Source organism: Thunnus maccoyii, chromosome 7 (assembly GCF_910596095.1).
Source record: "Thunnus maccoyii chromosome 7, fThuMac1.1, whole genome shotgun sequence".
NCBI classification, from domain to species: Eukaryota; Metazoa; Chordata; class Actinopteri; order Scombriformes; family Scombridae; genus Thunnus; species Thunnus maccoyii.
In genome coordinates, this window is record NC_056539.1 from 4577501 (window position 1) to 4601755 (window position 24255).

At 37.0% G+C, this 24255-nt stretch overlaps 2 protein-coding genes and 1 long non-coding RNA gene across 20 annotated transcripts in view; 2 read left to right on the forward strand and 1 right to left on the reverse strand.

The window, feature by feature from the left end:
- The window catches only part of LOC121900146, an 11801-nt gene extending 8008 nt beyond the window's left edge, over positions 1–3793 (reverse strand). The window contains exons 1-3 of one of the 8 annotated variants that reach the window (XR_006096905.1): positions 3691–3705; positions 3037–3094; positions 1980–2033 (exon numbers count right to left, since the gene is read on the reverse strand). This is a non-coding gene — a long non-coding RNA (uncharacterized LOC121900146). Of the gene's footprint in view, positions 1–1979; positions 2034–2826; positions 2937–2974; positions 3095–3630; positions 3660–3690 lie in introns of those variants that run through there. The other 7 variants (XR_006096902.1, XR_006096906.1, XR_006096900.1 and 4 more) reach the window with 7 other exon arrangements.
- LOC121900143 (inactive N-acetylated-alpha-linked acidic dipeptidase-like protein 2) overlaps positions 1–19440 on the forward strand; it is a 651762-nt gene extending 632322 nt beyond the window's left edge. For all 10 annotated transcript variants that reach the window (XM_042416175.1, XM_042416174.1, XM_042416172.1 and 7 more), the window contains one exon: positions 14869–19440. In XM_042416175.1, the coding sequence (XP_042272109.1) occupies positions 14869–15115 (247 nt within the window). In that variant the 3' untranslated portion in view covers positions 15116–19440. The remainder of the gene's footprint in view (positions 1–14868) is intronic.
- A 3547-nt stretch (positions 19441–22987) lies between these two features.
- The window catches only part of si:ch211-51h4.2, an 87075-nt gene continuing 85807 nt past the window's right edge, over positions 22988–24255 (forward strand). For both annotated transcript variants that reach the window (XM_042416184.1, XM_042416185.1), the window contains exon 1: positions 22988–23597. In XM_042416184.1, coding sequence (XP_042272118.1) covers positions 23309–23597 — 289 coding nt within the window. In that variant the 5' untranslated portion in view covers positions 22988–23308. The remainder of the gene's footprint in view (positions 23598–24255) is intronic.

Genomic DNA, 24255 nt, shown 5'->3' on the forward strand with positions numbered 1-24255 from the left:
GTCTTAGTTTATAGTCAGGAAAGGTCCCCTGAAGCAATTGCCTATGGAATGAGATTTTATCTTCCAAGTAGCATTGTGATTGATTTGTGAAAGTTGATGATGCCAAAAGTTCCACTATGTCCTTCAATTCAAGAAGCACAGCCCATTTTTGTCATTCATTGGGATTAGTTCACCAATGACCAACGGAAGCAGTCTTAACAAAGTCCAGTTCTCATGTCCGGTTCCACCAATTGATCCACTGATTCTGAAACTCGGGGGTATTTTGTTGGGGCGATTAGTCTCACCAGAGAATAAGTATGGGAAATTATGAAGAACAGAATTTAATTCATCCAATGTGAAGTACTTATTTGAGATCAACTTGTTCAAACACAAGCTAAGTTCAACACGCACAATTCCCTCCAAGAAGTCATGCAGAAAGTCAGGTGGGAACCCCGTAACTGTATGAAAGTAAGTCAACTTGTTCAAAACAGAATCACTTTTAACACCATTTACTTTCTGTACATGTTGATTGTGTATAACCTCCAAAACATTTGCCTTATGAGTCAATTTTTTCCTGAGGGGAAATAACCCACCCCTTACTTCAGTTGTCTGAATATCTTAACAGCTGACTAAATAAAATCTGCAAAATTTGTCTACAATGAATGACTCCTGAAAGCCAGCAAGTGAATGAGCTGCTAAGTTATAAGCAGAAACAAAAAGCACTGTCCCTTTGATGCTTGCTCCTAACCTCTGGATGAACACACCTTGGTTCTCAAGTATCTGTATGTCTTTTATTAGGGGCTCAAAGATTTTCTCATGGCCAAATGTTTTTACATCGTTACTGTTACACAGCACTGCAAGGTATATAGATTGTAGAGATGATCGATATTTGATAGGCAAATTGGCTATTACCCAATACACAGCACAGACCTTATTTTTTTTTCTAAAAGTACCTAAAGGATTGAATATTTCAAAGTCATCTGTGTACAGCAATTGACAGCTCCTCTCTGGAGAGCAGCGGACTTTCTTTGAAGAATAAGCCGTCACGAAAACTTTTAAAATGACCAGACTGCCATGTAACTGATTCTTCAATTAATACTTTGTCTAGAATATCATTTCTATTTGGTAACTCTGTTTAAAACACTTAGAATGGGGACATATACAAATGTCTTCTTCCTGGTAGTATTGTCTAAAATATATTCCACTGGCTCAATGAAAGTAAAATTATTTCTGAAAAACAATGACCTCCTGTGGTCAGTGCCAAAAGGTCCTGTCTTTGAAAGTAAACAAAGAGGATTAGTTTCCTGCAGTGTTTCCCGTACCACACTTAAAACAGTGTTGTCAGTGCTGACATTATGTTCCCTTAGCACTTTTTCAATTGACCTATTGGTAAACTCTCCCCCTAAAACACAGTTCATTAACTATTTCCTGTGTAGCTGACTTAGACACATGCAAAATTGTTTGCATACGTAGGCATAAGGATGCAAGGCTATCATTATCTATTGAAACCTCATCTCCTATTTGTACACCACTGGTTTCTGCTGGACTGTGATGACAAATAAGTTCAGGTCTTATTTTTTCTAATCCAGAAAAGTGGATTATATCAAAGTGATATCTACTTTTGTGCCCAGTAAAGGTGGAATACACACCAGACTTAAACTGACATTGTTCAAAAAGGACAGTTAACACTTTCCTTACTTTTCAAATGAACTCCCAAATGAGCAAAGTATTGCTTAAGAGTACATGGCTCAGAAAAATCAATTCACACAGTAGCCAATGAGTTATTACATTTGAATTAGATTCATAGGCAACAGCCTGCTGAGACTGACAAACCACTGATTCATGTTTCAATTGATTTTTAAGAGCAACTTGTGTCTTAAAAGAGCACACACAGTCATTGTAGATGCAAGGCAAGGGGCATGACCTGTTATAGTTTTTGTGTTTTAGCTTGTAATGCCTAATGTTGCGTTGATTGACTGAAGAATATGTGCAGTACTTACAGATCCAATCATACGACTCAGAGTACAGGTTGTTGCTTAGTGCAGCCTCCAGCTCTGAGGGAAAAAAAAGTCAAAGTTAGATTGCCATCTCTGTTATTTTAGTTATGTACATATATTACTGCCGAAGGGCTTTCTGTATTTCTGTATCAGTCATTCATGTACCAAAACTATGAAGAGTCACTGTAATAAATCTACATATAAAGCTGTATCTTTTGATTTATCTATGCACAAACTATATGGAAACGATAATAACTAAAAAAAAAAAGAAAAAGAGAAAAAGAAATCAGTCCACAATGAACAGTCATGAAAAGATCGTGTCATAGTTTTCCATTTTTAGCTAGTAATATTCAATTCCAGGAAATAATCTCAGCAAACTGAGTATTAAAGTACAAAGCCTTCATCCATCAAAAAAGTATATTCAACAGACAAATCAGGTTTGGCAAAAATAGACTACACACACACACACACACAGGAGTTGCTATCTCATGTCATTGATGCTTACATTAAAAATGCTGGAAATAGGCTGAGTAAAAACAGTGCCACTGACTTGTGTATTTAAATATACTCTACACTCAAATATAAAACAAAACGAAATTGCTGTTGAGTCACATCTGACTTAAAAATGAATATGTCAAATGTGAAATTCTGTCAGCAGCTATCAGTTTCCACTTTGGCTTCTGGGTTAATGTAGGGTTTCAAAGAATGATGAAAAAAACAAGCTGTTGTTCAAGCTAGACAATCGGCTGAATAACTTTTATTGCTTAAAAGACGATTTCCATTATCTACTATCTGCTAGTATTTGCTGTCAATCGGTATTCTACTGTGCTATCACTACACTGCTACCTACAGTAGCAAGCTGTTAACTCTGTCTGAAAACGCAACCAAGTCGCCAGTTTTAGACTGCGCTCAGGCGAGCCCTCATTTGCGAAAAGCCGTCAAATCAGCCGGAGGCCGCCGCTTGGATTTCGATGCGTGTCTCTTCGCTGTTACAGTACCAGTGCTTGGGGCAGCCAGACAGACCGCAACAGCGCGTGTGTGAGGGCGAGGCTGCAGTTACCGGAGCAGCCCGCCAACCATCCGAGAGCAGGCTGAGCAGGCAGAGAGCGGGAGAGTTTCTGCCCAAAACAAGCACAGAGACCCGGGGAGACATGAGAGCAGCTACTCACTATCAGCGAACGTTATGTGTGTGTTTACAGAGAGCAGGAGGGAGGACAGACGTCTCACTCTGCTACTCTGTGCTGCGACTCTGCTGCAGACGGTCATGGAGCAGACACTTTTGATTTTAATTTTAGCTTCCGTCGTCCGACTAATTCTTGATAACACGCTCAGTATTTTGCAAATTAAGAGTTTTATATTCAATTAACGTGGGCGCTGATATGTGAAAATGGATATGTAACTAAATGGGGTTTATGTCTATAAAAAAGAAAAACCACGGTGGGAAAGTAATGTAACTTAATCGGTGTAACGTATGCACTTAACATCGTGCAGAACCTTTATACTCATACCGTAGTTTAGCTATGTTAACAAACAGTTAAGTTACAGCTAAAACTCACACAAGTTTTAAAATTAGCCATAAACAGTGTTTGGCTTTTTATAAACTGCTGCTGCACGGTTTACTTTGACAACCCTGTGTGACATTTGTCTAGTTTACCTATTCAAAACAAAACAAAGCATTTCGACAAGGACAAGCAGGGTAGTAGTTTACTCTTACCTCGTGAACTCTTCATCCGTAATGGAAGTTTGTTGTGTCACATGGCGCTGCAGGAGGTGGACAGCCCTTGTTGGCTGTGTGGGGTTTACTACGCATTTTTGCAGGGGTCGCACATACATACAGTTGAGGCAACTAAGAAATCCATGTTACCTGAACTATTCTGATTGAACTGTTTAGCTATTCTAAACTGTTTATATTTCAAGTTCACCGAACATTTTAGTTGAACTGACTTAGGAAAATGAGCTGAGGTAGCTAAAACCTCAAATCCTCTTTTTTTTTTTTTTTTTTTTTTTTTTTTTTACAGTGTGGAGGCTTCCAAATCTAATTTGGCAAACCCTCTTAACTGCACAAACTTGTCATAAATTTAAATAAAGTTTCAACTTTTTAACCACACATTGCTGTATAAGACTAAGTGTTCCACTCCATATGTGGGCAAGTTTAATTCACAAAAATGTCAACCAAAGGTAAAAAGAGTCCCACTGCAAAGCTTGAAGTCCTGCTGTTAGAAATCAGCAGCAGAAAACATCACCAACTCTGCACTGTCAGTATTTGAATTTGGGAACCTGAAAAAATAGAAAATATTACTACAGTTGTGAAGACCATGTCATCATAGAGCCATACAGTGACAGAAATAAAAAGGGAATGGTTTACCATGAATATACGTTATGCTTTGCATTAAAAAGTATTATGTAATTCTTACAGACTACAAGTTATCAGGTGTTTTTTCCCTGTGTGGAGAGACCATCTGCACATACAGTTCAGACAGTATCTGGAAAGTTACATGTTTTTTGTTCTTCAGGCTCAGTGCTTCAGCACATTCAATTTGAAAAAAATGGGAAACTGCAAATAATGGATATTGCATTAAAGAGCCAAGTCTCGGCTTTAATATGAGTGGGTTCAATATACAAAGAACTGTGTGTGAGCCCTGTTAACACATAGTGCCCAAAGTCTAGGGATCAGACTTAATTTGAAAGATACACTTGAAGTCAAACAAAATCGTTATATTTAATATTTTGTGGAAAATGAACTGTCATAAGTTTGATTCACCATCTTATATGCAGATGAACCATGAATAGTTTAACTAAGTTTTTAGAGAATATTCCCACTTCTTTTATGTTAAGAATTTGGACACGCATCTGTGAATTTGAAGTTCTCTTCCTGTAGTTCTACTCAGGGTCTTGATAACAAACTCAACAGACTGTGTTGTAATAGAAGTCAAGCTGTAACATGAATGAATGAAAAAAGGCAAAAGCGATAGCAAGCTAAATTTTCATGAGGTTACATGCCACAGGTGACATATTATTTAATGCTTTATGTGTTGAATAGAGTGGTTTCAAATGGGATGAACAAAGAACTGATTTTGATACTGTGTAAGTAATGCAGCTTGAACGTTCTGAACTGAGTGTGAATGGATTCATATCTTCTTTATACCTGATTTCACTGTATTGTTGTGAGACGGTTTGGTCATTTATTGCCTAAATCAAGGAGAACTAAGTGGTCTCATATGGGATGTTGAAAGCATTTATACATACTGTATGTATACCACGGACTCATTTCTAAAATGTCTGTTGTTAGATTATCAATCATTACATTTATTAATTCTTTAGTGTGCATAGCTTTTCATTGTGAGTATATGAGTCAATATTGTGCACAGGGACTGCAGTGGTGGCCCATTGCTGGAGAATGAATGTGGTGGAAACACTGGCTTATTCAGAACAAGCTGACAGATGAAGAAAAAGGTGTTAGGTTACACCTGTTTGAACACAAAAGAATATAGCCTGCAGAGGCATGATTCATCTGAACAGTTCCTGCGCTGCCTGTGAAACATTCGGAACGCACCACTAATTTCGGGACAGCAATTCCTGAGGCCAAAACCTAGAATGTAATTTGCTGTTCACAATAAGAGTTACAATAAGGGACCGTATGAATATCATTTGGATAGTGAGGCAGGCTTATATTTCATTTGATTAAAAAAAGCAGGGCAGTCCCCAGAATTATAGTTTCTATAGAAAATAACTGCAATACCATCCCCACAACATCTCAAAATCAAAATGTATGGCAAACATAATAAAATGGAGAAAAGACAGCTGCTCTATATTTTAGAGTAAAAAGCAGCTAAATAAATGGGTATTGCTACTGAAAGAAAGAATGAACCGGGCCCATCAAGGCAGCAGTACTGTGGGTACTGATGGATTTCAGCTTTGTAATATTCTCGCCCTACTCTTAGATTCCAAATAATAAGAGAAGAGAGAAAAATCTGTACAGGGCATGCATTCATACTCTCTGGTACAGATGAGCTCTTTTACGTACAGCTGAGTTGACTTTCACATGCAAGTTTACATGAACAATTGTTACCACTGTGTTCAATCACACAAGAGACAGTGAAATTCATTTGTCCGTCTTTACAAAATATGTGGTTCTAGAAGCTTGACGACGTTGTGACCACTACTACAGCTAGCCAACGGACAACATGTTAGTGCTAGTCAGTCGCACTAGCTCTCCAAGCTTCTTTCTGTTTACTCTCCCATTTTGTTCTCATGATTATACACCATTTCATTAAGAATGAGGAAAAAAGCTCTCTGATCTAGCGAGATTGTTGCTGACGGGATAATAAATTCACACAGATTATCGACATCAACCCTTGTCTCATAATTGCCTGCAAATTTCTTTTTTGTGAAACAGTTTATACTCCAACAAAGGAGGTTAAATAACGGCGTCGGCACATTCAGCTAAGATAGTTACCTCCATTCTGGAATCTCTGGTCTCTATTCCCTCAAAGGTCAGCACCTTCAAGACATTTTGCTATTGGTCGAAAGCTCAAATTCAGATGTCAAAATTCACTAAAGTTAAACTTGATGCAAACTTAAATGCAAAAAATTAATGCAGATTTATTTTGCTCCTGAAAGGGAATCTACTGATCTCAGTGACTGAACTGAACTTAACTAATTTTGCTATGTTGAGTACTGGTGTGACTTGAGGTGGCTGAGGGGCTTAACCCTTGCAATTTTTGTTGTCCTACATTGATTCCAATTACAGATAAATATGGATTATAAATATGAATTGAATCAGATGGTGTGGCACATATATTTAAACAAATCCTAAATCTCACAAGGGAAGAATGGAACAAAATATAAATTGGGAGACAAGATCCTACAAGATCCCCCCCTGCTCTCCCAAAACATTTTTGACTAACCTTCCTTCAGCAAAGAGAAAAAATAATAACCCTCCTTCTTATCTGACCCTCCTCGCCCCTATGACTGTAATTTTCACACAGTCACTAAATCACATGCAGTCCTGTGCTGTGGTGATTTAAATCTACCATCAGCCATCTGTCTAGCGCTAGACACATCCCCTTCTTTTTCAACTTGTTCTACATATGAAGCAGAACAGCAATAATGTAATATAAAACCTGCGCTTCACAGTGAACACATTCTTATTCCCTCTGACAAAACAGGGAGAAGGGAAAATAATTTATACACAACAGTGTTTGAATTTTTTCCAAGCAGCAGCTTTTCAGAGCAGAGCAGCAGTGATTCATTGTCTCTACACAGTGTGTGTACAAGACAGTGAGAGCTCCAGATTAGTTGGTGAAGTTGTTTTAGTCAAACTGTCCAGCTAATAAAAAAACACAATAAATCATATCAAATCACATTTAGTTGGAGGACAGCTGACCTTGACTGATAGTGGGGGACTTTTTTCTCAGCGACTATATTTCTATCTCATAATGATACCACCTCTGTTCTGTTTGATTTTAGCATCCACACAGTGTCTGGCACACACTCTGTCTTCCCCCACAGCTCTTTAGCTGTCTACTTTTCCGCTAGATTCTAACAGAATAAATGGGTTCTGCTACTCAGTGTTATTCACAGTTTATGGCAGTAATAGACATTTTAATTGTCCTAGACTGCCATTAGCATCCAAGCTAAAATTAGCTGCTCCATCATGCTTGGAAAGCATTAAGGCTTAATAGCACTCATTTATAAAGGAACTTACCATTCTCTCACAGGACTAAGACAATTAGACTAAGAGCACTGAATAGTCTCTTAAAATGTTGACTTTGATGATTTACATTGAATTTGAATCAACAAAACCTGAGGTACATTTTAAGACTTAAAAACATCACTATGGCATTTTTGGTGTGCAGCAGTCCAGTACAGTAAATTCACAACAATGTCTAAGATTTGTATTTCTGTGGTTATGTGCGGAGTAATCTTCTTAAATTGAACATTTTGCCTTTCCAAAGGATCATATCCACTGTGTGTGTGACTACTATAGGATATAGTGAAGGGAATTTGGTAAGTCAGCACAGAGCTAGCTGTAAATATTTCAGTTCAAAGATGCACTTGCTGTTGACACTGGAATGAGATTCAGGATAATAAGTACTCTTGGTCACTAACAGGGTCAGTAGGTAGTCCCACTGTGTGCCATAAGAGGTTTGAACTGTGGTTCAACTTTAAATGTCATTTTTATCCAACTGTAAAGCTGAACAACTGCATTCTCAACCTAGAGTACCATAGAGTACTACAGTATATACATTTCATGTTAATTTACAAAAAGTGTATATGTGTACAGTTACAGCAGGGTTCTTAAATATTTTTTATTTTAGGGCCCAAAATTGAATTTAGTGTGTCCCAGTGACCCAAGCTCATGAATGTGCTAATAACTTAACATTAATAACAGTCAATACGTTGTCCATAAAATAACAAAAACTAAAGTTTGTTATATTACATTATATTCAACATGACAGCATGGCTAGACATAATAGGAGAAATTGCAGAGCTTGTCTGCGACCAGAGCCTTGATCCTAGCCACAAAAGCTGTGACTACCAGATGAAGTGTTTATTGGTCAGCAGAATGGATGCATATCTCCGTCCATTCCTCTTTCAATTCTCTGTTCTCCATTTCATCTTTGCAGTCCACAACTCATGTCACATACTTTATACACAGAGTGCTGAAAAATATGTGGGCATAGAAATGCTAAAAACACTTTAATATGCATTTATAAATTGTGTAATAATTGATGGTGTGGTCTGGATTGATTTGCTGTCAATTTCAGACGAGACCTTGAGCCAGACTTCAACAAGCTCCGACAGCTCCCCTCAGAAAACACACTGTAGACGCTACTCATTAATCATAATAAAAACATATTAGAGATATTCAACTTTATATTTGGCATGACTTTGGTTTGGGTTGTGGAAAGAAGCTGCCTCACTGACAGCATACCAACATTACTCGTTTTACTATGCAGAGCCATTTCATTCAAAACCCCACCCAAACTGCACACTACCTATCCAGTCATCCTGCGCTGCTACCCAATAGACATCACGCACGACCCATTCAACAGCGCATAGTGACCCAATTCGACATTGTACGATACCCAGCTTTATTGCGCTAATTGGACAGAAATTCAATTGCCTCTCTTAAAACGGAAGTAGAGGGAGAAAGGCCAAAAGAAACTTTGGAGATAAACTAAAATCTAAGGCGTAGGAAATTGGTACTATTAATATTAATGTTTTCTCCCCAGTCTGTTGGTCCATATATTCATACTGAATAATAACAAAAGAAAGAAATCAGGAGATATAGTCAAGGAAGTTAAGTCTCATCTGCAACAAGATTGGAGATCACATTTACAGATTTATGATGGATCAAAGGATCCAGAGAGTGGGAAAGTAGCGTTTTGATTAACCATTTCTAAATTAAGAATTAAAAACAGACGTAGAATTTGAGATCAGATGTCAATAGTCACAGCAGAGATGTTGGCAATATTATGGGTACTTTGGTGGGTAGAGGGCAATAAATCAGACAACTCAGTCATATGCAGTGATTCAGCAGCAGCTTTAACTACAATAAGAGAAATCAAATCCAAGTCCAGACCTGATATATTGACAGAGATTTATCAAACATTATACAGACTTCACAAGGCAGGGTGTGATGTGGGTTTTATTTGGGTACCAGCACACATGGGTGTGGAGGGAAACGAGGAAGCAGATTACTTGGCAAAGAACACTGCTGATAAAGACAGAGTAGAAATTGCCCTACAAAATGGACTGTCAGAGTACACTTCAATCATAAACAAGTCAGTCAAAGAAATGAGGCAGAATACATAGAAAAAGAAAAGAACAGAAGGTCTTAGTTTACAATACAGAAAACAGGGTAAAAAGAAAAAAGCAATTTTGCCTACAAAAGAAAAAATTCAGTTGTGATTACCCGGTTGAAGCTTAGGCATTGTGGGCTTGTTCTGACTGGGAATGACTGGGATGGCAATGATTATGGATGTGAGTATGGAGACTCAGAGACAGTAAGACACATCCTCTTGTCTCAATCAGTTTCCTATTCTGAAATGAAAATCGGAAAATTAAAAATGCTGCTTTTTTTAAAAATGGTTTTGTCACTCAATTTGAAAAAAATGAATATCAAACCATTTTCTGACATGAAATAGAATTTATAGAAAAAGATTCTGTTTTTTCATTCACATTTTTTCTTTATAAGGAGCCCTCTATCTAGTATTAATATTAACCCTAACCCTTCAACATTATTAACAACAGCTACAACATTGACAGTTTAGTTATACGTAGGCTGTGTCCAGTCTATAAATAAGCACAGAATGGCCTGCACAAGTGCAAGACAACAGTGGTCTGCCTAAAATATGTAGAGTAATCTCCTGACTATTTTATCAAATTTAATAGCCTATCCATGCCCACGTAATTTCTCAAAATTAAACTTTTCCAACTTCAACATGAATTGGCTACAAAATGATCACACGTCCTCTTTTAATATATCACATCTACTAATCTGTCAACAGTAGCCTAATCCTGTGGCCAAATGAATAATCAAAGCTATATGGCACTGAAGCCTACAACAGCACATATAGAGGACTCTACCTACCTATTGTAAAAGTTGATGGTGGCGTGTTGTTGGCTTGAAATTCCAAGAGAGTTTTCTTCCACTGTTACACTAATAGAGAGGGGTGGAATAGGTCTGGCAATGCACAGCCCATTGTTGGTTATTTGGTTGAAAATATGCCTATTGATCAAAGCTGCTAACAATAATTATCCTCTCAGGTGGAAAAAATTTCCAAGAAATAAAACCCTTGTAGGCTAACCTACATATTAACAGAACATAGGCTAGAGTCTATTTCATTTTAGATACACGTGGGGTCACTATTCTGTCTGGTTCGTGGAGCTATGCATTATCTGGTAAAAGAGCGACAAGGAAGACAAAGTCAAGTGCCATAATTCCTGTCCTACAAAGAGCATTAATGTAGTGATATATGCGGAAAACTTGTGGACACATCAGGTGGCACACATTACTATTAATAATACCAATTTCCTCTGCTTTAGATTTTAGATAATTTCCAAGGTTTGTTTTGGCCTTTCTCACTCTACTTCTGTTTTTTTTTTAAAAAAAAAGTGATTGAATTTCTCTCCAATTGGCTCTATCCAGCTGGGTAGCGCGCAATGTCAAATTGGGTGGCAGCGCAGGATGACTAGATACTTGGTGTGCAGTTTGGGTGAGGTTTTGAATGACACGGCTCTCTGTACTTCACAGGTCACACAGGGACTGCAGTGTCACCCAGTAGCTAATTTTACAAGAATTTGCCAAATTTGAAAAATATGTTACACTTTCATTTAAGCTTGTTCGTAACAGTTCACTATTAGCTTAACAAGCGCACTGTGGTGGTAAAACATACCACAGACTGGGGGCAAGCAGTTGAAAATATCGTTTTTCTACATGTTTATGCTTGTTGAACAGGTGGTTTGATAAATTACTCTTACTGACTTTTCATTCGCGAAGGAAGGGAGCAATGGTGCAGCGGGGCAACCTTCTTTAAAATCTATGCTATTGTTTTAGCAATGGAAATCCAAGATGTTTTCCGCAACACATTACAGGTAATTTTAAGGACCAGAAAAATCTCATCACCTCAAGTTTCCTAATATCTAGTCACTCTAAAGGCCTCTCACTTACTTACTTACTAGGAATGTTGCCCAGTATGGATTAGACATGGATGTACATGCAAGAACCCATTTGAGTTCACAGTTAATGTCAGATGCTGCAACCTGTTCACAGGTTGGGTCCTAACCTCAGAATGCAAGTTGGTAGTAATGTTTTCTAATATATTAGTGTTAGTGTTAGTATTGTGTTGTGTTTTATCGGTGCAAATTCAGTTATATAATGTAAAAATGTCAATATAGATTTAGATATTTTTTTTAAAAATTAATTCAATTCAAGGTCCATTTGCAAGCTTTTCCTGAAGTGAATTTGACATATTGGTTATTGAAGTCAGCTTACTAAATGTGAAAGGTGAAAGACCTGAAAGTGTGACTTACAAAATCAATACACTGATTCCCAAAAAAGTCATTATATTGAAAAATTTATATTATTCCAAATCAATATGTATAGTGGCATATGGAACAGGGGACTTACATATTAGTCCATTGAGTCCATATTGGTTTTTACATACATACATACATATAATACAACACTTCTTCCTTCCAATTCTCAACCTGTAAAGTCTGTATCTATTCCATTCATGTGCTTCCAAATTAAATGTAGCACCAAAACAGAAGGCATCCAAATTCATAAAACATCCAAGTTCACTATTAAATAGTCGAGTTAGGCATTTAGTTCTTAACCTTAAACCTAAAGCCATTTCCTAATCTTTAAACTTCCTGTTGAAAAAGGGAGGATAAGCCCAAATGTCCTCTCTTTGAAACTAAAACTCAAATAGGTTCTCACAGAGAGCTACCAGAACACACACCACACAGCTGTCAGTATTGGATGGATACTGCTGCTCCTGCATAAGTGACACCTGGGACTAGCAGACGTAGCTTAAACTCAATTTGTTGTGTTGCAGAGCAGGAGATGGCCTCCATTAAGAGTGGATGTCAGGCTGTCGAGGGCCACACCAACCAGTGGCAGATGTCTTTATATACACTCTGAAGTGCCTCAAAAAGATCTCTTTCATAGCTGGATATTCACATACAGACGATGGATGGCAGTCTGCTGGTTAGGGGACATGGACAGAAAAGATTACATTAGTTCTGGGGCACTTTTGAGCTTTCTGTCACAAAGGAACAGTACTGTATATCAGAATTGTGCATTACGCTTCCCTTTTGTTCCATATTATTGTTTCTGTTCAGTTAACATCTGGGACTGCCATTGTCTTCTACCATAGTCAGCGCACATCTATTAAAAGATGTACATTTGCCATAACCACAGTTTTCCCTAATCTGAATTATACCATTGCCATGCAAAAATACTGGCATTGAAGGCAAAAGCATTGTAAGAAGTATTCAAGAAATGTATACACATCTCAACATGATTTCATGTGTATGGGAAAAAAACACAAAAACAATTTCAAGAGTAAAAAAGCACCTGCACACAGAATAGATGCTCTTCAAGAAAAGATTGCTTTAGTAAAATTGATAAGATGAACACATACTGTTGAAATGTTGTAATTGTTCTAAATAAAGGGTGGGAGCATCTATGTAGTGTGCCCTCTCTTGAAAAAACTGAATGTAGAAAAACAAACAAAACAGCCTTGCCATTGAATGTGCAGTAATTGCGCTTTTGCATAATCATCCAATGTCAACATTCATGTCTGGTGATAGGGTATCTTCCTGGAAGCCACTGAGTTCCATTTATTTTGAAACTATTCCAATATCAACTTGCAGAGACTTGAAAATTGTTTCAGGCGTGCAGCCCATTACAGTTGATATGTTCTTTTTCATATCGATGTCTATTGTTCTTTTTTTGTCAGAAGTATTTTTTTTTATCATTGTATGGTAATGCAGATGAATCCTTTTGAAAATCTACTGCTGACTTACTGTATGTGTTCATGTTCAAATCTAAGAAAACATGGACATTGTGGTGAATATGAAAGCTACACTCTTTAACTGTGATGCTATGCAGCAACCAACTTTTGTTGTATTGTTAGGTTTAAGTATCACAGTCCACCATCACTTTTATCAACAAATACATATTACAGTATTCTTAACAACCATAACTCACATTACTAGCCTCACTGGGGCCATATACTGGTGTTATGTGGTAGAGTAGATACAGAACCTTCACAGTACTCTGACTTTGAGTCTAAATTGCGTGCTGAAGGTCAGTGTTCCTTCACACCCTACAGCTCACGCCCTGTGTCTTAACAGATGAAGAATCACTCCATTTATTCTCTAAGACTGTCTGTTCAGCCACTTTAAGAGAAATCAATGTACTTCAGCCCAGGAGAGAGCAACACTCCACAGCCCCTGCTGTTCTGACCTACAAATGACTACTCTGCTACCCCAAAGGCCTGTCTGTGTTTATATATGTGCTTTGCTGTGTGTGCATGCTGGTGTGTACTACACATGTGTGACAGAAAGACAAAAAGACATAGATCGGGGGGTCTTTTTAGGACGATAATTCATATGGCACAGCATGTTTGTGACTTGCTTATGACAGAAAATTAAACAGAGGGCAAAACCCCAAAAGGTTTTTATATGACCTTGTTTCAGTGGTCACTGTATTCCTTTGATGCATGCAAATTATTAAAGCAGTTCTCTTGAACTTGAACTTCAATTTTAGTGTTGATGTTGCCCATCGCTAGTATTCTGTGCTAATATTCAGCATATTTGCAACCGTTTGAATCAGGATTTAGAGAAACATTGGATACAAATACTGGCTCTGTACTTGTTGAATGGTAGGGGAAACTGCAATTCATTAGGCTTTATTAGAGTATCTTAACACTAAATGCACTTGTTTGAATTAGTAAATTATATGCATGATCCCTTTGTTACTGAGAGTCAACACTTCCTGCAGATTTTTACAGTAAAAGTCTTGCACTCTTTCCTTTATTGTTAGGCTTTTAATGTGAAAAACCTGAACAGACTCAGAACAAGTTGTTAAGTTGCTCTTGAAGTACATTTTTTCATGAATCATGACCAAGCAGTGACAATATTCTACAAACTCAAACATTTATTTCAGGTTTTAAAGACTACCACTGCTTATGTCTTTGAGAAAAATCCTCCTACACCACACTACAACATGACATAATAAAACATTTTGACCACCAAAAGGGCAAAAATGGACAATAATGACTTATTGATAATTGATATCATCAGCTTGACAGACTGTTGTAACCACATTTCTCCACAAAGGTTTCAGTGACTCTCTTTCTCTTTTTCTCTATAGGAACATGTTATACAGCCTTCCGGGAAAGACTCCTCAGTTTTCCATCCTCAGGTTCTCACAGGAAGCCCTCCTGCGTTGCAAAGTCACCAGCAAAGCATTCAAACGCATTTCTGCGGACCATGAAGGATTTTGCCACAGCACCGTGAACCAGTCCCTGTCTCTCATCCTTCAGGCCATCCGGTCAGCTGAGAGGCTGGTGTGTTTTGGCTTGGACCTGTTTGAGAATTACCCAAATGACAACATGTGATCTTAACTGACACAGACCCGCCAGTGAGTTTTTATGCACTCAACAGCAAAAACTGCCACTGATCAAGTCATAAAGTTCAAATACATTGGGAATATTAAAACATAAGTGACCCTCTGACCGAGTTCATCCAAAACCTCATCATACTGCAGTCTTGGAAAAGTTGGGAATCACAGGGAGTACTCAATGGGTATTGACACTACTCAACAGAAAAAAAGATTGAAACTCCCAGCCCATAGTGTCATTGATCCCCATGATTTCACACTTTCTCAATAACCCATATTGAATCAATGACAACTATGTGCAGTCGACATATAGTGAGAAATTTAGACATTTTTTCAAAATAATGTTTCATATCAAGGGTTGTGGAATGTTTGAATCTTGCAGAAAATCTGTTTTCTGATTGATGAATGTATTGAAACTAGCTTGTTGCACACTAGCTCTTAGCTATTGACACAATGGGGTAATTTAAATAGCACTACACCTTCTTCCAATAAAAGTTGATCAGTAATGAATCAGCTTTTTCTTCATCAAACACTTGCTCTTTGGTCTAGAAAACTTTCATCCATCCCTTCCTGTGCAAATTCCAACATAGCTGGTTATTTAAAAACTAAATTATCAATTCAGAAATGGGTACTTGGTGAAGACAAATGAGTTTTCACATTCATGACACTTAGGAAAATGTACAAATAATTTAATTCTTTCTCTACAGGTGTATACATGATAACAAAGCATTTTCATGCATTTACATACGTAGTTGCACACACTGTGAGGCAGGGGTATGCTGAAAAATTATCCTGTCCTTAAAGGGAAATCACAGTTTCTTTCAACCTGGGCTCGATTCTCATAATTGTGGTCATTGTGACTAATGGATAATGCTAACTTTGCAGTCATCACCTTAGTTGTAGAGATTATAGGGAAAGGTAACTCAGGCAAAAACAATGTATTTTGAGACCACGGCGCAAGCTTTGTGAAGCTTTCCAAATAAACTTCAGTATGTTTGGTCCATTCAATCCAGCATAACCAAATCCAGTTGGCTAACTGAACAGCCAGCTTGGTTAGCCAGCAAGTTTACCAAGAGGTATATCCTTACGCAGTTAGCTACAATAGCTAAATGGGGCTAATTTCTGCGTTTACAAACACTCAGATTCAAATACCAGTGTTTAAATTATTTGTGTAAAATTTAACTTTATTTGAAAAGCTTTCAAAGGTGCTCACTGTGCTATACAGTATGTTGTTTTGAGTTTCTGGAATCTCTGCAATGGAGATGGTGAGTGTAAAGTTTGCATGATCCATAGTCAGAATGGACATAATTATGAGAATAAGGGCCAAGTTGAAAAATACCAGATTTTTCCTTAAATGAATTACATGATTGCTTCACCTGTAAACTGTAAAATTCTAATACCCAGATATCCATAAGGGCCTTTATAAGCAATAAGCTATTCTAATAAAATGCTACCTGACAACACTATTCTAAAATCACTGTAAGACATGGCATTTTATGGCTAGTCGATTTTGTTTAAGAGCAATAACTGACCACAGCTATTCAAGAAATTCAATAAGCAATACAAATTACACCTTTTTTTTCAAATTGCAATGTAGTCTTCAAATAGCAACTAAAAAGCATCTGCTATCACACAAGGGATGAATTACAGTTGATTTGTGTTAGCTAATTCCTACTAAAAATAACTGCTTCAGGCATGTGTTTATACATGACTGTAATGAGGGTGTCCTAGTGGCACAGACATAGACAATAGTTACCTGGTTATCAATGCCTCTGGCTTTGCCTGGAGCCCCTAAATAACACCCACAGTAGCAGGCAATGTTAACAGGTGGGAGGCTGGTGGGGGAACATGTCCTTGTTGCTCTGATCAGCTACTCCTGCTGATAAAACTGGCACAATTCTTTACTGTCAGGTGAAAAGCACCAGTTGGTCCATGTCCTTTTTAGGAGGCACATGGCAGGTCCTGTGCACAGAGAGGACTTTAATTGTCAACACTTAAATTTAGGAGACAATTGGGGGAAATGTGAAAATACATTATAGTATATAGTAATGATATTGGTTATTAGGGACAGAGATCTTTATTCGACATATAAATTTTTTAATAATATCTTCCTGTCTGACTCAGCCAATTGGAATTAAGTGCTACATGTTTTGGAGTCACTATCTCTGGAGGTAGGAATCAACCAAACTACTTGGCCACCCAGAAACCCTGCCCTGTGTAGCATTAACAATGATCTTACAGAGTAAATGAGGTAAAAACAATCAAATGTTTTGCCATAAGTGAAGTTAGATGTTATACAGCAGAATGGGAGGACATCAGCAATTACAGCTGAAAGCATTTAGATCCATAATTCACAATCGCTTTAAGAAATGCTTTCTATCTCCACTTGTCATTTTCTCACATTTTCTCATTTTCTGTGCTGCACTCTGTAAACTCTTAATGTGTCAGCTGGCAGTAGTCAGCGTTATCTCTCTGTCTGCTCTTTCTCTGTATTCCTCACATATTCTCTCCCTAATTAATGCAACCACCCAGTGATCTCTCTCATTGTGCAGCAGTTTCCTCGTGACAAGGAATTTAGGAGTCTAAGGCTGATGTGCTGGCACATGCCTGAACAGAGACTTGAGCAATAAGTAAATTGTTATTTTTAATAACAGAATAATATAATGAAATGGTATACAAAAAAACATGCTGTAACCATATCAGTCAACCAACCAAAGCCGCAAACCAGAGATCAGCAGCATAGCAGTCCTTTCAAATTACAGGGAGTCATGTGATTAAACATTAATATCAAAAATATTGGTAAATGGGGCTCCAGGGTTTTTTGTAGTTAGGCATGATGTTTGCTAGAATAGTGTTTGTGACAAAAAAAAAATGAGTGAAGCACTTTTTATATAGTGATAAAACTATTTCTTACCTTAACATATTTGTAATAGTTTGAATGTGCTAGCCTTTTTTAGCATGATGGAAGGGTGGGAGGGCATGGGATGGGTGTATAGATTTTGCATTCAGTAATTTCTTATTACTATCTACATGAATTTTGTAGAGCTGTCAACATTCATAGACTTTGAAAATTTCTGAGAAATGATTTAGCATCTGGGGAGATACCAACTGCATTGCCCACAATTGCTTCTTTACCTGTCCTGATATTCTTATGTTTAGTGTGTCCACAGCCATGATGATATATTGGAATAAGTTAACGTTAAGTCTTAAAAATACATTTGTTTTTATAAATGTTGTCTCAATTTGAAGCAAAGATTTGATACACAAAATTTTCTAAGTTTAATTGATCATTTGTATCTAATTGTCCAATTTATATATAAGCAGACCTGCAATACTGACTTAAAAAAAACTCTTCAGGGATCAAAAATATTCATTGCTTTAAATCATGTGCCTTTTATCAGAAAAAAAAGAATGCTTTAATTTACAGGTTTTGTCAAAGGGTATACCAAAAATGTGATTAAACCCTAGATCTTGATGTATTGCACTGCTTGTTAGCTAGCTAACTGTAGTATCTGGTCAATTAATCAACACTGTGTTGTGAATATATTGTATCTTATTTGGACAATTAATGTTAGCATTAATGTGTTTTCAGACTGCACACAAAGTGAATTTTAGAGAGAATTTGCATACAAAGTGAAAGGAAAGTTAAGCATCGATGCATCAGATTTGCTTGACGAGGTAATGGTGCAATGTCGCAAGTGAAAACGTTTCAACTTGTAAGAAAAGGTTATATGACATATGTATCATGGAGATGAGGTAGAAGAAGAGGGGTATAGAGGACAGTAACAGAAAATCGCTTGAGTTTCTGATAAGTTTTGAGTCCAAGTAAGCTAGTAAACAAAGGAATACACAGGCAATAGCGATGTCAAGATGCTTTGCTAAACTAGCCAGCTTGCTAGTTAGCTAGTTGACAAAGTGCAAAGACAAACAACAATAGTGGAAGCATACTGTGACACAGTGTTGTGTGGATCATCTGGAACAATAACATGTCATATTATATTCCATATGTTCCAGAAATTCAATCAGTGCAGAAAGCTCTGAGGTGACACACCGAATGTTTTCTATAGTGCTTAAAAAACATCATGCTATTCTGAAAAATGCAAAGGTACGCATTTTACTGCACATACAGGCCAAGCACATCAGTGACGGTGAACTACAAGTCACCCTTTCACAGAAATGAACAGGTTACTTAGCAATATGCCTGCTAGCTGATTACAAATCACCATCTTTAATATTTCATACTGGTGCATTCCTGTTTTGCAGCTGTATGTTGATTGATCTTTGTGCATTTTGTAAAATAAATGTTTACTGTGTGTTGTTTAATGGATGAAACATTTATTGATGCTGTCACTGTGACAAACTTATTTTACTGCAAACAGCACCAAGTCTTAGAGGGGCCCCATATTCAGGATCACAGGTAGGCCTGTTCCTTCAGACTAGGCCAGTGGTTCCAACACCTTAAAGTTGAGATGAAATAAAAAATGCCTTTTTAACCCTTTTAGATCACATCCCTGGTCATATTGTGCATCTATTTAACAATATATGCCACAAAAATACAAAAACATTCATTTATTTGTATTTTTATATCAAAATCCAATCATGTTTTCTTCCTGTAAAACAAAATATGAATGTGCTCACATAGGCTTGAACCAACCAATTTCAACCAATAATACCATGACATCACCCATCAATCAATCTTCACCTTTTAGTGACACAGAGCTAAGATTCATTATGACGTGCCAACTTTTCAATGTTCGAATCAAATTCCTCCCAACATTATGTCCCATCTTTCTATCCTGTTTCACTCAGAAATATGTCACGATATGGAAGTACGATACTCTTGAAATGATGTTTCATCTGGACTTTAATACAAAGCAATGTCTGCTTGCCGTCCCTCGTCACAGGTTGCATTTGTTTACTGGATGTGACCAGTTTAACAATTGGTTATTTGAATCATTTTCAGAGGTGATTTATCTAGAAAATAAAACCAAGTAAAAGTAAATGAGAGGAAAGTCGGAAAAATGAAACATAATTTGGTGTGGCAGAAATAATATTTTGTACAACCCTTCCCCCGCACACACAGACAAACACACACACACACACACACACCTTGTTAGATTTGGCTATACCATTAGTAGTAATAATTTCTAACATTTTAAAAAGTGATTGTTATTCGTGCGTTATATGATGTGTTACAGTATGATAAGTCTGCCTCACAGCATGAATCTTTGGCATCTGTATGTACATGTATTTTTTCATAATTGCATGATAATAACAGCCTCACAGAATGTGTCCATCATTACATGGATTATTGTGCTGTTACACTGTTGTACATAAAGACCTGACATGGTTGTTAACTTTTGTTTTTTTACAAACACCTAAGTTTTGAGGATTTTTTATTTCCCTACAGGTTATTTTACTTGATTAATGATTAGAGGCTGCAGGTATTCACTACTTCAATGTCAGTAAAACATAAAGTTAACATGAAGTTCCATAAATTATTTACAGTAAAAATATATCATTGCGCAACCAAATCAGAGCCACCTCTACCTCTTAGAGGTCTCAACCCACAGGTTGGAAAAAAATACTTGACTAGGTTGAACCATGAGCTATCTACTGCGTACAGTATTGATTTAAAAATGTGGACAGGTCAACCTAATATGCAGTGTTGTATAATTTTTGAATTTTAACTAATCTCTGTGATGTTACTGTTCCAAAAGAAATCTCAAAACTTTTGCTTTTACCAAGCTCAAATGTTCACAGTGTATTCTTCTATTATCACTTTTCTCAATAGTAATTTTAAAAAGATTAACAATGAAAATGTCATGTTATTGTTTGAAAATTCTTTCTTCGCAGAGACTTAATGTGAAAATGCTTTAAAATGTAACTTTGAAATAAGCTGACTCTGACTCTCACATTGAACACTGTTACATGAATCATTTGATGATTCAGTATGGCCTGGTTTCTGTATGCATGACATCATAACTTAAGTAGCATATGCAGGGGTTTTTCTGGCATGATTATTTGTCCTTTTCACCGTTCCAATCTGGTTGAATTTTAAATGCAATAAAAGACATTTGATGCATCTTTGTCATTGACACTGACACAGCAAATGATATTACTTGGATGTTGGGTGTGGTCACAGGTGCATCAGAGGACACTTGTGATCTATGGCGATTTTAGGGGGTGACCTGGGCCACGGCCACCCTGAAATCTTATTGGCCACCCCTGTGGCCACCACAGATCTGATAGGTCGTTGGTCAAGTTCATCAACACAATAAGGTGGGACAAACGCTGGTCAATTAACCTTCATTCTGAACCTGTAACATATGACATATTTACTCCACTACAGGGAAATGGCTCTTACAGAATGTGTAGCCTATCCTGAACAGATTTACTGAGCAAAAATGTACATGTTTAAATAACCAGAGACTGTGACAGGTGGAAATTGACAATGTAATGTATAGTACATGGAAAAACATGTTAGTTAGCATGTTAGTGCTGTTCTAGGTTGTAATATTAAATGTAGTTGCTGTGGGTGGTCAGCATGGCACTTCAAGTATAATGCTGTATTATAAAATATAAAAACATCAACCTGGCCTTGAGTACAAACATTTCAGTGGATGCTAACATAAGTTTATCTGTGCCTAGGCTGAAGCAATGTCATGCATTGAACATCTGTATTTACACAATTTGATCACATGCCATTCATTAAGGTCTGTTATGCTGTGGCCAGCCCAGTCAAAATGTCTCGGATACACCACTGCTTGTGATCTCTTCAGTGATGCTGGTTGTGACCTGACTTTCAACCAGAAGACACCACAGCTTTTCAGGTATTATAGTAAGTTACTCCTAAATATAAACCACCATACCAGCTGTAGATTATATTTCACTGTCTATTTTTCCTTCATTGAACTGCAGTAATAATTGGATGATTGGTATGGTCACAGATAGTATTTAACTAAACAAATCTGCACAATGTCTGTTTCACAACCCAGCTCAGGAAGAACTGAAAATGAAAACAACACATGGTTTTCAATTTTAAAAATTTATTTTTATTTATTTTTTTTAACTCAGCACAACAGAAACATGTGGTGTCTGTGGTGTATGACTGAGTGGAAAGTGCTGTGAGAGTGTTTTATATTGCAGGTAACAAACTCAGAAGACATTGAATATGGAGAGGGAGAGCATACCTGTAGCAACTCGTCAGAGCAGGTAAGCAGAATTTTCACAAGTACATTAAATAAATTAATCTAGACATATACGGAAATGAATACATAGGGGCATAAATAAATTAAATTAATTAAAGTAAAAAAAAAATAAACAAGAAAATACCATACCAAATACAATACCACCATGACAGAAAAACAAACTTTTTTGTTAACAACATATGGAAGTTTCTTCTTTGCCAACTTTGTCCACTTATCATGTTATAAGAGAAATGTTTCTTGTTTTAATGAGATAAGTTGGTATGTTGTTATACTAAGAAGCATTTCTTGTATTAATGAGTTATGTTGATTTTGTGCTGTAGCGAGAACATATTTTTTGATATTTAATGTGACAAAATTGTAAAAGTTTCTTGTTGCATTCAAAATATCTTGTTATAGCATTAGAAGTATTTTTTTATAACGAGAAAGTGGTGCCAACATAAATAAATAAAAAATATGTCAATAAGGAATGAACAAAATTGGGAACCAAATACGCAAATAAAATTATGGGTACACATAATAATAATAATAATAATAATAATAATAATAATAATAATAATAATAATAATGTAATACAGAAAATAGAATATTATTTACATGTCTATACTGTCTAACTATCCTTTTTTTATAATAAATATGAATAGCCTATGTATTTATATATTTCACTGTCTCTTATGAGCCTCCATAAATCAATGTGATTCCTGAGAGTTTTCATGGAGCACTGCGGGACTAAAACACTTCATCTTTATTTATAGCCTACCTCATGGGATGCCATAAAACGTTCACAAGAAATAGCTGATTTTGTGTACATCTGCCTGTGATCCATTAGCCTACAGTACTTTCTAGTTTAGTGAAGTCTCTGTGGCTTTTGCACAGAGAAAACACCGAAGTCAATTTGTAGCTGCTACGGATGCTACATGTAACCCAGGAGACTGTCTAAATGTAGTGTTTTCAACATCTGGTGCGAGCTAGTTTTTATTTTAATGCTAAAGCTGCATGACGCTCATCCTCAAATCATCGGGAGCGTGCAACATCCGGCGGACCGTGCGCGTTCACTTGTCGCGAGGGGCGGGAGAGCAGAAAGAGATAGTGAGAGAGGAGGTGGGGGTAAAGATAGGGCTATGAAAATGATGGCGACCGATGCAGAGGAGATAAGCATCCAAACAAACCCCTGTCCCGTCCCCGACAACAGTCTCAGCACTTTGTCTATCAAAATTACGCGGAAAAACCAGGACAGACACTGGAGGCTGCGGTTTATTTACCTGCAGTGCTGTGAGTACCGACACACATCACGACGTTTACAGGCAAACACCTACAGACCGCAGTCCGGTCATAACAAAATGTAGGAAGATGTGCTGCCACACTGCACTGACCGACACAACAAATATACACGTAAAATATCACATTGTTGAATAACCGAACCTCCATTTACCGTGTCATGGAGGAGAGGGTTCACAGTCCAATACAAACTAATTCATATTCTCGCTCATACTGTAATAAGACGCACGTCACGTGTCAATTATATGCGATTCATATCATTCCTCTTTAACTATTTTAAAAGTTGACCTTTTGTTGAAGTAAATAGTTGAATTTTGCTGCCTTTTTGAAAGACGAATGTTTGCTAACAAGCAAAAATAACATTAAATTGCTGGCTTTTATGTTCTGAAACAAGCTAATGTGTGACTTCCATTACAGTTCAATACAGCAGGCTACTATTTAATACATTGTTAAAGCAATGTAGCTATAAAATCTCCTCATTATCCACACAAATATCATTGGGTAAGGAGAAACAGCAGAGGGAGGGAGGTGAAAAAGTTGCAGCTGCTCCTCGGTTAATCTACAGTGGGCTGACATCTTTAATTCTTTTTACTTAAACAGATTTTACTTGATATGTATCACGTGAAGTGGTAATTACAAAGAATTCTGAAAT